The 13,999-nt window shown below is 38.7% G+C and overlaps 1 protein-coding gene across 1 annotated transcript in view; it reads left to right on the plus strand.

Moving 5' to 3' along the window:
- The window catches only part of LOC136253623 (uncharacterized), a 123,207-nt gene that overhangs the window by 80,133 nt on the left and 29,075 nt on the right, over positions 1-13,999 (plus strand). The window contains exon 4 of the mRNA XM_066046289.1: positions 4,125-4,451. Within this exon, the coding sequence (XP_065902361.1) occupies positions 4,125-4,451 (327 nt within the window). The remainder of the gene's footprint in view (positions 1-4,124; positions 4,452-13,999) is intronic.

Here is a 13,999-nt window from a genome sequence, read left to right on the forward strand (position 1 = left end):
GTGATGTTTCTATACAGCAGAGGGGTTGGCATTGGACAGTAGTGGTCAGTCTCTTGGGTGGCTTGAATGTTTAATCTCCTAGCAACCAAGAGACAGCTATTAGTAGTAAAGTAAACAGTAAACCAAATATGCACAACCTGGGCTTTTAGGGTTCCTTTGATAGGACATTATGTCCTGCCAAATACAATTATGGTCAGACATTGGCCAATTTGTCCAGAAATTGTCCATTGTCCGACCACTTAGTATTAATATCAAGGGCATTAATATTTGGGTAAGTAGAATTCAAGGGAAACGGAAAGCGGGAACGGAAACGACCAACAGAAAATGCCTGATGAAGGTTATCATGTCAATATACGGGTTAGATTTAACAGCATGATGCTTCTTTGTAACATTGTTGGACCCTCCGTACTGTTCCGCTAAAACGACCGAAACTCTCTAATAGAGCAGTCACCGTCCATTAAAATACTCTAATAGAGCAGTCACAGAATGTTTTGCAAACCATGTATCTCACCAGGGACCTTTTAGTATTGAAAGCTTGTGAATCAATGTACTACAACTGGCAACCCTCAGCCTCTTCATTGGAGTCACCTCAGCCTGACACATACTGTATCTACCACATACCTAACTTTTATCTTAAATGGTTGCAGCCATACACCTTTTCACATCTTTATGTCAACACTGTCAATTAATTAGAATACTTTGTAAATCTCTTCATTCTTAATTGTTGAATCTTTTGTATGGTTTCAAGGAGTATAGTCATTTCAGTTTTTTAAATAGTATTGATGATATAGCTAGTGTGTGCCATATGAGACCAGCCATGCATGTCTTGGAGCTGACAAGCAAGCTAACAGCATACCTTATCATACATAACTCTTATCGGGAAGCTGCATGTAAATGCATAGCCTATATAGACACTGTCTTCAGTCTATATAATTAGAATACTTCACAAACTTCTTCAAGCATGTTTCAGTGTTGAATCTTTTAAAACGTTTATAGTTTTAAAGGAACTAACAGTCAGTGTTGATGACTTAGCTAGTCTACATACCTAATCTTTGCCAGCCATAGTTGCTCCATCATTCAGAGGTTTAAAGGTCCGCATAGTTTACAAAACATTCTTGACTGTTCTAGTAGAGTATTTTAATGCACGGTGACTGCTCTATTAGAGAATTTCGATTGCTATAGCGGAACAGTGCGAAAGGGTCCAACAATGTTACAAAGAAGCATCATGCTGTAAAATCTAACCTGTATATTGACATGATAACCTTCATCAGGCATTTTCTGATGGTCGTTTCTGTTCCGTTCCCGTTTTCCTAGAATTCTACTTACCCTTAATATTTCACACTTGTTTTAAAAAACTCAACTCTCTTAGAGACAATGTGTCATCCAATAGCTTTTTAGTGGCAAAAAGACAGGCTGTCTTGGATTCAGCTTCCTACTTAACCTTTGCACATAATAATAATGGAAAAGACCTGTTCAGACTCATTGTCAAACAAGGTTTTACTTCAGGGTCAACCATCATTTTTGACACAATGTCATCTAAAAATTTAACTTGTTGTGTTGGCACTTTTAATATGTACCAATCTCTTCTTGCCTTGCACTGCTTTTAAGCCATAAATTTGTTTAAAAGACTTCTTGAGTCTGTTAGTATTCTTAGCATAAGCCAGCTTCAAAGTCTCTTTAAACTTCTCAGGATTATTAACATAAGCCAGCTTTGAAACCTCTTTAAACTTTTCAGGATTGTTGAAATAAGCTTGCTTTGAGGCCTCTTTAACCTTTTCAGCATTGTTAGCATAAGCCTGTTTAAAAGCCTCTTTGAACTTTTTGGGGTTGTCATAAGCTCATGTAAAGACTGCTTTGAACTTTTCAGGTTGCCTGTCATGTTCTTGTCTTAAAGCTTTTCAGGGTTGTTGGTATACACCTGTTCGAGGTTTTTTAATGCTATTTACATATTCTTGTTTCGAGGCTTGTTTAAACTTTTCAGGGTTATTTGCATATGCTTGTTTCGAGGCTTGTTTAAACTTTTCAGGGTTCTTACTATAAGCTTGCCTTGAAGCCTCTTAAATGTTTTTGCTGTTTGAGGCATATATCTTTTTGTCTTACAGTATTATTACTTAAGCAGATGACAGCATGACAGGAGTCACTTACAATATCAAACGAAACGATATAACAAACCTGCTTAATCACACTGTGCTATTATTTTGTGTAATAGGTAACTGTTTAACTCACGAAGGTCAATAGGGTGTAGTACTACATCACCGTGTCTTCAGTATCATGTTTCTACTTGTGTTGAGAAACAATTTACAGTAAGATGTCAATGTCCCAGTAGCTTGTTTAGCTCAGGTATAAACACACACTTCATAACGCCTGACTAATTTGGTCTTGTATCCAGCACTACATCAAGAAATATTACAGTGTAAAGATAGCAAAGATATCCTTCAGCTAGTTCAGATAACAGTTAACACACTAATCACTCTCACTTAGCGTGAAGCATAGTGAAGTCACAAACTTTCTTTAAAGCACTTACGACAATTGAAAAATTCAAATCAAACCAATGAAATGTGAACAGCTCATATGCAGCTTTCAGTCTGTGACCTGGGCCACCATTAATTAAGTGATAGAAGAGACATCTGACATGAGGGTGCAGTTATTACTGACAGCATAGTCTCACCCTAGACCCTGACCATGAACGACACCAATCTGTATAGACCTCCCATTTTTACACTAAATATGTTAGGAGAACACTCTTTCCCTGCATTATATAATAATAATTATGTACACATAAATCAACACAAACACAAAGCATGATATAAAAATTAGGGCTGAAACAAATACTAGTACTCGGAGAGTACTCGTTAAGGATTTGATACTCGGATAGTAAAATCGGTACTCGAGTACTTGTTAAGATCACGTGACCCAGCTCACATGATGTATTTGTCATCAGGGAGTGACACAATGAAGGCTATAGAGTTTTGATTAGCATATTTTTTGGTCAGGGACACTGATATCAGTACTTTAATATAGTGTGTGTATCATTGTTGTTACTTGAAAAGCTGTAAACTGTTTAAGGTTGGTACAAAACATGTCAAATGGGTATGACTACAAACAGCTAGTATTCATGAGTACTCGATCGTTAACTCTAGAGAGTACTCGAATACTAAAAAATCACAATTGTTTCAGCCCTAATAAAAATTATAATAGTATGGTTTCCCATAAGACACGGTAGTGGGAATTGTAGAGTAGATTGTAGCACTTCTTGTCCTGATAGATTATCCTCAAAATTTGTAGACCTGTGAAAAAAATTATACAATGTTTCAGTACATGCACACATGAAAATGATCGAAATCAGTGCATATTATCAGTATAGACCGAGGTACAGACTTACTCCCCTAACTTGATATGATAGACAGACTGAACTAGAGTTTACATTACTATACAATGTATGAGTGCCTGAAGATTTATTGTTATCAGCCAGATGCACCTAACTGCATTATTAGAGTATTTATATGACTGCTGTATTAGAACGTTTTGATCACTAATCGCGTAGCGCAAAAACCACTTTTCAACAACGTCTTAAGCATAGATTAAGCTTCCTGGCCTATGCTGATTTTAATAAGGACAGATTCTATTAGCACACACCAGAAGACCTAAGAATCTTGGTTGGCTTCGAATTAGGTAAAAGCATTTTGGCAATAAGAAACGGCCCAGTTTTGGTTGTTTCCATCCAAAAACAAAATCAAAAATACATCATGGACATGTACAACAATCCATTCAGCAACTATTCTCTTGTTTTATTACTTTTTTTTGATCCCTAATATTCCTAATTTATTTGTACTTGTATATAATGTGCATCACATGCTGTGACCCAATTTTGGGAAATCTGTTTTAATGTCACATGTGAAACATTTAGAATTTTATGATTCACTGTGATACCGTTAAGACAGTTTGACACCTGTTAGATTATTTCTCAGAATTTGTAGTAATTCAAGGTACTGACTATCAATTGTAACCTGATTCATTGTTTGGAATACTTAATTTTGGTCATAAATATTTGAGTTGTCAAATGTGACATTAAGACTGATTTTCCAAAATTGGGTCACATATATACATATGGACTATGTTTTTAGGGGAACAAGCAAATGTAACAAGACCATTTGCACAAGAAAATCAAGCATCTAAAGAACAACATAATATTCTAGCCCATTTTGAATGCAGTGGAAATAAGTTACCTAAAAGAATCCCATCTTATAGCTTTGATGAATTTTATAGCACAGTTGTATCTACATTTCAAGACAGAATGTCTAACTATGGAGGTGCTCACACTCACACAATACAATGTCAGTGTGGAACTGAATGGTATGACTTCAATGCAGACACTGGATATGACTACTTGTATTTGGATGATTCAAATCCTGAGATAAAATTAAGGGCTATATCTAAACACATGGAAATGGGTATGTAGTTGCAGGTTGATTGTTATGTGTTCTGATTTGATGACATTAGTAGTTGAGCAAATATAATTTACTTGTACAGCAGTATCATGCAGTGCGATAGTACTGTATAGTAGGGACCACAAAGGAGTAGGCATGGCCCACAAAATAATGTCACCCAAAAAACAGCCTCAATTTCCCCTGACAACAATGAGGCAGTATTGGTTAGGTAAAAATAAGTCCAAACAAGCTTTCAGATCAACCCGAAATGTTTTCAACAAGTTGCTACAGAATTTAAAAAAATATTTATTTAACAGAATTTTCTAGTGATTGACTGACTGCCTGATGCCTTCGGACAAGTGTAACTCGATAACGGCTAAGGCTACGTGCTTGACTTTTTCACTGTTCGACGTCACTTTGGCCCGACAGATGCCTTTTGGCATACCACAGTACGTACAATGCATTCTTCATGGACTTACCAGTGCCCTCCTTTGTGTCCCATTCATCTTTGCTGAGAGCAAAAAGTGTCGATTTGGCGATAGCACATGATGGCTTCCCTTCATAACAGACTTGGTAACAGAAATCATCCGTATTTGTCATAGTGGCTATTTTGATAGCAGAGGTGCTTTTCAAATAGTTCTTGATTCGTACTGCTGTGTAATGGGTTGAGCATAACCGACAACGAAACGTAATGGATACTCCACTTTTCAGACGATAACTGGGGCACGTGGCACCATTTCTTTTGGTATGCGTGGATTGCAGAGGTGCTTTTTAAACAGTTCTTGATTCGAAATGCTGCGTAATAGGTTGAACATAGCTGATAACGAAGCGTAATGGATACTTCACTTTTCAGACGATAATTGGGGTGCGCACCATGCGGTATACGTGGGTTCACCAGTCATAATGATTATTTACAAAAAAGGTTAACAAACAAGTACACAGAAAAGTTTGGAATTTTCAACTAGAGTAGGGACTATAGCACATCAATAAGGAGTACTGAAACAAGCTGGAGTAGTGCACGATATTAAAGAACTAACTTCCTCTAGCTTCATCGTTCTATCTTGGACTATGGTAGCCACTTGTTGGTCTTTATTTTTCTCTTGCACACCACACGACACCACCATACCAATTTCTGACGAAGGCGAATCGTACCTGGAACTGCTGCTTCATAACACCGCCCTTCGCTACAGTTTGTAGGCAATATGTAAGGTCTCTCTTGTAGCTACGAAGTAGAATCTCCACACAATTCGGACGAAATCTTGAGCACAGTGACAGGAATGCAAACCGGAACTTAATTTACTATCCGTAAACTTCTGCGCACTCCCGCGCACTGGGATATAAAACAGTTATATCCCGTATACTCGGATGATATCATTGTTATTACACTCGTCCTCGGCTCCGCCTCAGACTCGTGTAATAACAATGATATCACCCTCGTACTGGGATATAACTATAACTTATTGTTTCCATAGTGGCCGTTGGGAGTGATTGCTGGAGCGAAAATCGTCACGGACTATTCTTGACATTTGTTAAACTATCACGGTATTGGTAACTTGTAGTGTTATTGTGTAAAGGATTAACAGTTTTCTTGTAAGATTTAGGTAGTTTTAAGTGCTGTATTGGTGTGTTTTGTATCAATATTTCCTTATTTGGCTCTTTGTTCCATTGGTAAACAATACCATTCGCGGTTATTATGATGTCACGAAAGAGACTGAGTGGCTCCGCAACAGGGTGATCAGTTAGTTATCACTGGGTGATAACTGATATATCGTACAGTAGCAGCGCCGCTCTGTCTAGCTGTATGGTAGTTATAACCCAGCGCGGCGCTTTGATACTCCCACGCACTGGGGTTTAAGAAGTGTTATATCCCCACTGTGCTCAAGATACCATAATGGAAATGCACATGTACAGTAGGGATATAACACTTCTTATTGTTTTACTGTGATTTAATATCGTACACTACTCCAGATTGTTTCAGTACTTTTTTATTGATGTGCTATGTATGGTCCCTACTCTAGTTGAAAATTCCAAATTTTTCTGTGTACTTGTATACAGAGGTTTTAAGGTTGCTTGTCCACGACTATGTTGCGGATGTGCCATAAATAGCCTATGCCATTTTTTGAATTCTATGAAAAAATATATTTCTTCAGCCATTCACCGCACATGTGCTATGTAGATGCAGAGGGTGCAGACCCTCAAAAAACCAGAGTAAAAAGTTGTGACGTCGAAAGAGGCAGCCTGGAATAATGCCAATCCTAATCATTTAAAGTGATCTGTGCAATGATGCCAATGCCAATTGTTTGTAATGATCAACAAGTGACATTAGTACCATTGCAGCCATTTCTTCACTGCCACCTTTGATTTCACTTTTTTTTACCCTGGCTTTTTTGAGGGGTTGCTCCCTTTTTCATCCTGGTGCTGTAAAGAACCGACAAACAGTCTATGATGATATAGTTGCTTTTATAGTACTATATGTGACCGGATCTGTGAAAAAGGGACATAATCGCACAAGCCAAAACTTACAGTATAAAGCATTGAATACATTGGGTGAAATACTTGCGTATTACTGAAAAAATTCCGTAAATTTTTTTAACCCCTCTTTCTTAGTGAAGGAAGGGACTAACAATAAAACCCTGGACATCATCTTATTCGCCTGCTCAAGAGGAGTTAGAAACTCTTTGTTTCATTGCAGTAGACCCAAGGATACGTACGTTATGAGTGTTTGTTTACATCATGTTGGAGCGATTGTACGCAATCGATTTTCTTCACGAATTTTGCCTTTGTATGCAGTGAAGAAAGGTGAGTAAAGGTAAAACTTACCCAGTAATTGATTCCCCTGTACATGGCGAATACGATGGTGAAATGTTTAGCTCTGTACCTCAATCCATTGGTAATTTACAACCGTTTTTGTAAGCGCCTGCAATTTATTTTCCCTATACTTGCTGTATATAATGATTTTTCTGTTGTTGCTACTTTGTAGGGCTGTAACTCCAAAAGTTATTGGGATATGAAGCTGAAACTTTGCCAGTGGGTACACTTAGCTAAGTAGATTATAAATATTTAATAGAAAAGAATTCAAAAAATATGCGATTATGTCCTGTTTTCGTAGATCCGGTCACATATGTTCTAGAAGATTCTGACTAATTACAATCTAAACCAAAACAGCCAAGCTGTAAAAAAGAGTGCGGCCCCCAAAAAGGCCAGGATGAAAAAAGATGTGAAATCCAAGGTGGCGGCCAAGAAATGGCTGTGATGGTAGATTAATGGCAAAAATTTTAATTACAACAATTCATTTGAATTTGCATTGCCTCCTCCACTAGGATTCGGCATCAAATTCACCTGAATTGTCGTAATTAAAATTTTTGCCATTAATCTACCATCACAGCCATTTCTTGGCTGCCACCTTGGATTTCACATCTTTTTTTCATCCTGGCCTTTTTGGGGGCCGCACTCGTTTTTTACAGTATGGCTGTTTTGGTTTAGATATCACTTCTTTTTGTATTGCAAGTCACAAAGCCAGCCATTAACTGGCTTTGGTGCTTACTTTCAATTTTTTTTTCTTTTCTGCAGGGATTGTGGAACAAAGGAAGAAATATTGTGTACAGTTTTTTGTCTGATTAAAAATAGTTGTATATTTAACAATGAATGATAATCATATACTGTAGGTAATAAAGTGACTTCTTATACATAACTGAACTGTAGCTGAAACCCTCATTGTTTGTAGCTGAACTCTTTTCAGAGTGACTCGTTTCCAGCTGAACTCACTACATGATGATTTGTTTCCAACACATATTTCTATAGGGTGATTTGTTTGTAGCTGATCCCTATAGAGTAACTTGTATTTAGCTGATATCTCTACAGGGTGACTTCTTCTACCTGATCTCTCTACAGGGTGGTCTGTTCATAGCTGAACTCTCTACAGGGTGAATTGTTTGCAGCTAAACTCTCTACATGATGGTTTCTTCGTAGCTAAACTCTCTACAAGGTAACTTCTTCTAACTGATCTCTCTACAGGGTGACTTGTTTGTAGCTGAACTATTTGCAGGGTGGTTTTTAGTAGCTGAACTCTCTACATACAAAGGGACTTCTTCTAGCTGGTCTCTCTACAGGATGACTTGTTTCTAGCTGATCTCTCTGCAGGGTAATTGTTTGTAGCTGAACTTTCTACTGGGTGATTTTTTTACAGCTGAACTCTCTACATGATAGTTTCTTTGTAGCTGAATTCTCTACAAGGTAACTTCTTCTAGCTGAACTCTCTATAGGGCAATTTGTTTTCAGCTGAACTCTCTACAGGATGGTTTCTTTGTAGCTGATCTCTCTACAAAGTGACTTCTTCTAGCTAATCTCTCTACAGGGTGAGAGATCAGCTAGAAACAAGCTGAAGCTAGAAACAAGCTCTCTTCAGCTGAATTGATCAGCTAGAAACAAGCTCTCTTCAGCTGAATTGTTTGTAGCTGAACTTTCTACAGGGTGATCTGTTTGTAGCTGATCTCTCTACAGGATGACTTGTTTCTAGCTGAACTCTCTACAGGATGATCTATTCATAGCTGAATTCTCTACATGGTGGTTTCTTTGTAGCTGAACTCTTTACAAGGTGACTTCTTCTAGCTGATCTCTCTACAAGGTGACTTGTTTCTAGCTGAACTCTCTACAGGATGATCTGTTCATAGCTGAATTCTCTACATGGTGGTTTCTTTGTAGCTGAACTCTTTACAAGGTGACTTCTTCTAGCTGATCTCTCTACAAGGTGACTTGTTTCTAGCTGAACTCTCTACAGGATGATCTGTTCATAGCTGAATTCTCTACATGGTGGTTTCTTTGTAGCTGAACTCTTTACAAGGTGACTTCGTCTAGCTGATCTCTCTACAGGGTGATTTGTTTGTAGCTGAATTCTCTACAGAGTGACTTGTTGTAGCTGATCTCCCTACAAGGTGACTTCTTCTAGCTAATCTCTCTACTGAGTGAATTGTTTGTAGCTGAACTTTCTACAGGGTGATCTGTTTGTAGCTGATCTCTCTACAGGGTGAGTTGTTTGTAGCCAAACTATCTGCAGGGTGATTTGTTTGCAGCTGAACTCTCTACAAGGTGATCCTTCTAGCTGACCTCTATACAGGGTGATCTGTTCATAGCTGAACTTTCTACAGGGTGATTTGTTTGCAACTGAACTCTCTACCTGATGGTTTCTTTGTAGCTGAACTCTCTACAAGGTAACTTCTTCTAACTGATCTCTCTACAGGGTGAATTGTTTCTAGCTGAACTCTCCATAGGGTTATATGTTTGTAATTGAACTCTCTACAGGATGGTTTCTTTGTAGCTAATCTCTCTACAAGGTGATTTGTTTCTATCTGATCTCTACAGGGTGACTTGTTTCTGGCCGAACTCTCTACAAGTAATTTGTTTGCAGCTGAACTCTCTACATGGTAGTTTCTTTGTAGCTGAACTCTCTACAAGGTGACTTTTTCTAGCTGACCTCTCTACAGGGTGATTTTTTGTAGCTGAACTTTCTACATACAAAGTGACTTGTTCTAGCTAGTCTCTCTACAGCATAACTTCTTTCTAGCTGATCTCTCTGCAGGGTGACTTGTTTCTAGCTGAACTCTACCGGGTGATCTGTTCATAGCTGAACTCTCTACAGGATGATTTGTTTACAGCTGAACTATCTACATGGTGGTTTCTTTGCAGCTGAATTCTCTACAAGGTGACTTCTTCTAGCTGCACTCTCTGTAGGGCGATCTTTTCGTAGCTGAACTCTCTGCAGGGTGATTCGTTTGCAGCTGAACTTTCTACATGATGGTTTGTTTGTAGCTGAACACTCTACAAGGCAACTTCTTCTAGCTGATCTCTCTACAGGATAATTTGTTTATAGCTGAACTCTCTACAGGGTGATTTGTTTGTAGCTAAACTCTCTACGATTCGATTTGTTTGCAGCTGAACTCTCTACATGGTGGTTTCTTTGTAGTTGAACTCTCTACAAGGTATAGCTTCTTCTAGCTGATCTCTCTATACAGGGTGACTTGTTTCTATAGCTGAACTCTCTACAGGGTGATCCTTTCGTAGCTGAACTCACTACAGGGTGATTTGTTTGCAGCTGAACTCTCTACATGATGGTTTGTTTGTAGCTGAACTCTCTACAAGGTAACTTCTTCTAGTTAATTTCTCTACAGGGTGATTTGTTTCTAGCTGATCTCTCTACAGGGTGATTTGTTTGTAGCTGAACTCTGTACAGTTTGATTTGTTTGCAGCTGAACTCTCTACATGATGGTTTCTTTGTAGCTGAACTCTCTACAAGGTAACTTCTTCTAGTTGATCTCTCTACAGGATGACTTGTTTCTAGCTGAACTCTCTACAGGATGATCTGTTCATAGCTGAATTCTCTACATGGTGGTTTCTTTGTAGCTGAACTCTTTACAAGGTGACTTCTTCTAGCTGACTACAGGATGATCTGTTCATAGCTGAATTCTCTACATGGTGGTTTCTTTGTAACTGAACTCTTTACAAGGTGACTTCTTCTAGCTGATCTCTCTACAGGGTGATTTGTTTGTAGCTGAGTTCTCTACAGAGTGACTTGTTGTAGCTGAACTCTCTACAAGGTGACTTATTTATAGTTGAATTCTCTTCAGTCTGACTTATAATGTTCTGAATCTATACAGCAACATATTTGTAGCTGAACTCTCTACAGGGTGACTTGCTTGTAACTGAATTGTTTATAAGATTAACTGTTTGTAGCTGAACTCCCTACAGAATAACTTACAATGTCATATCAAGACACACGGCAGTGTGTCGTGCGGCCCAAGAAGCCGGCGCGCCACACCGTGAGTATATTTACAGGAAGAAAGTAAACGCGATTTTCACACCTTTGTAGCTCCGTGATTCCTTATCCTATTGAAACCAAAGTTGCTACAGAAGTGCCGGCTAGGTAGGGGAGTCCACATACCAAATCTGAAGAAAATCGCTCTGGCCATTTCCGAGATACGAGCGGCCAAAGTTTGGGGGTTTTTTCTTCGTTTTTTTCTTCTTCTACTTCTTCTTTTCGCACACTTTGCAAAATCCGCAATAAAACACGAATGCGTCCTTGGATCGGGCTGAAATTTGGCACACTTAAAGGGCTCATTAAGGCGAATCTCAGTACCAAGTTTGGTACGAATCCGATGAACATTCACGGAGTTATGACCGATTATTTGCGTAAAATGAGGTCGGAGGTCTGTCACGCCCACAGGATAAACCGCTTGAAGGAATGAGCTGAAAATTGATATGTAGATGGAGTAACTATCGTAGGAGTGCCTTGTTGTGGTTTGAAAGGAATCCAGTTAAAGGCCATCGAGATATGACACAAAACCCAACCTATGTCACAATTACGCGATCGACTTTTATGAATACAAAAACTATTAGTTTTCACGCCTACCAGGCAAACCGCTTAGAACAGTGAGCTGAAAATCGGTGTGTAGCTGGAATAATTATCATAGAAAGTCCTTGCAGTAGTACAGAAGAATCGGATTACAAACCACTGAGTTATGATTCCAAAGCCAACTACGTGTAGCATATGCGAGATCGAGATACTCTAATAGAACAGTCACCCTAATAAAGCATTCAGCTACGTTTATAACTTACTCCATTGTAGAATTATATGGCATTGCAAGTTATTCTGTAGGGAGTTCAGCTACAAACAGTTAATCTTATAGACAATTCAGCTACAAGCAAGTCATCCTGTAGAGAGTTCAGCTACAAATATGTTGCTGTAGAGATTCAGAACATTATAAGTCACACTGAAGAGAATTCAACTATAAACAAGTCACCTTGTAGAGAGTTCAGCTACAACAAGTCACTCTAGAGAATTGAGCTACAAACAAGTCACTGCGTAAAGGGTTCAGCTACAAAAAAGCTACCTAGTAGAGAGTTCATCTAGATCAGCTACAAACAAGTTACTTTATGCAATGTTCAGCTACAAGTAAGTCACTCTGTAGAGAGTTCAGCTACAAACAAGTCACTCTGTAGTACAAACAAGTCACCATGGAGAGAGAGTTCAGCAACCAATCAAAAAACCACCATGTAAAAGAGTTCAGCTATACAAACAAGATATAACTCTATAGAGAGATCAGGTAGAAACTTAACAGATCACACTGTAGAGAGTTCAGCTAGAAACAAGTCATCCTGACTGAGTAGAGAAATCAACTAGAAAACATCACCTTGTAGAGAGTTCAAATCACCCTGCAGATAGTTCAGCTACAAACAAATCACCCTGTAGAGAGATCAGCTAGAAGAGGTCACCTTGTAAAGAGTTTAGCTACAAAGAAACTACCATGTAGAGAATTTAGCTATAAACAAATCATCCTGTCGAGAGTTCAGCTAGAAACAAGTCATCCTGTAGGGAGATCAACTAGAAGAAGTTACTTTGTAGAGAGTTTAGCTACAAAGAAACAACCATGTAGAAAGTTCAGCTGCAAACAAATCATACTGTACAGAGTTCAGCTACAAACAAATCACCCTGTAGAGAGATCAGCTAGAAACAAGTCACCCTGTAGAGAAATCAACTAGAAGAAGTTACCTTGTAGAGAGTTCAGCTACAAACAAACCATCATGTGGAGAGTTCAGCTGCAAATAAATCACCCTGTAGTGAGTTCAGCTAGGAAAGGATCACCCTGTAGAGAGTTCAGCTAGAAACAAGTCATCCTGTAGAGAGATCAGCTAGACGAAGCTACCTTGTAGAGAGTTCAGCTACAAACAAATCACCCTGTAGAGAGTTCAGCTACAAACAAGTTATCCTGTAAAGAGATAAGCTAGAAGAGGTTACCTTGTAGAGTGTTCAGTTATGAACAAACCATCATGTAAAAAGTTCAGCTGCAAACGAATCACCCTGCAGAGAGTTCAGCTACGAGAAGATCGCCCTGTAGAGAGTTCAGCTAGAAGAAGTCACCTTGTAGAGAATTCAGCTGCAAAGAAACCACCATGTAGATAGTTCAGCTGTAAACAAATCATCCTGTAGAGAGTTCAGCTATGAACAGATCACCCAGTAGAGTTCAGCTAGAAACAAGTCACCCTGCAGAGAGATCAGCTAGAAACAAGTCATCCTTTAGAGAGACCAGCTAGAACAAGTCACTTTGTATGTAGAAAGTTCAGCTACAAAAAAAAATCACCCTGTAGAGAGGTCAGCTACAAACAAATCTCCCTGTAGAGAGATCAGCTAGAAGAAGTTACCTTGTAGAGAGTTCAGCTACAAAAGAAACCATCATGTAGAGAGTTCAGCTGCAAACAAATCACCTGTAGAGAGTTCAGCTACAAACAAATCACCTTCTAGATAGAAAGATCAGCTAGAAGAAGTCACCTTGTAGAGAGTTCAGTTACAAAGTAACCACCATGTAGAGAGTTCAGCTACAAACTAGTGACCTTGTAGAGACATCAGTTATCTTGTAGAGAGTTCAGCTACAAAGAAACCAACATGTAGAGAGTTCAGCTGCAAACAAATCACCTGTAGAGATTGCAGCTACAACCAAATCTCCCTATAGAAAGGTCAGCTAGAAGAAGTCACCTTGTAGAGAGTTCAGCTACAAAGAACCATCATGTAGAGAGTTAAGCTG

The sequence above is a fragment of the Dysidea avara genome, chromosome 4, assembly GCF_963678975.1.
Source record: "Dysidea avara chromosome 4, odDysAvar1.4, whole genome shotgun sequence".
Taxonomy (NCBI): Eukaryota; Metazoa; Porifera; class Demospongiae; order Dictyoceratida; family Dysideidae; genus Dysidea; species Dysidea avara.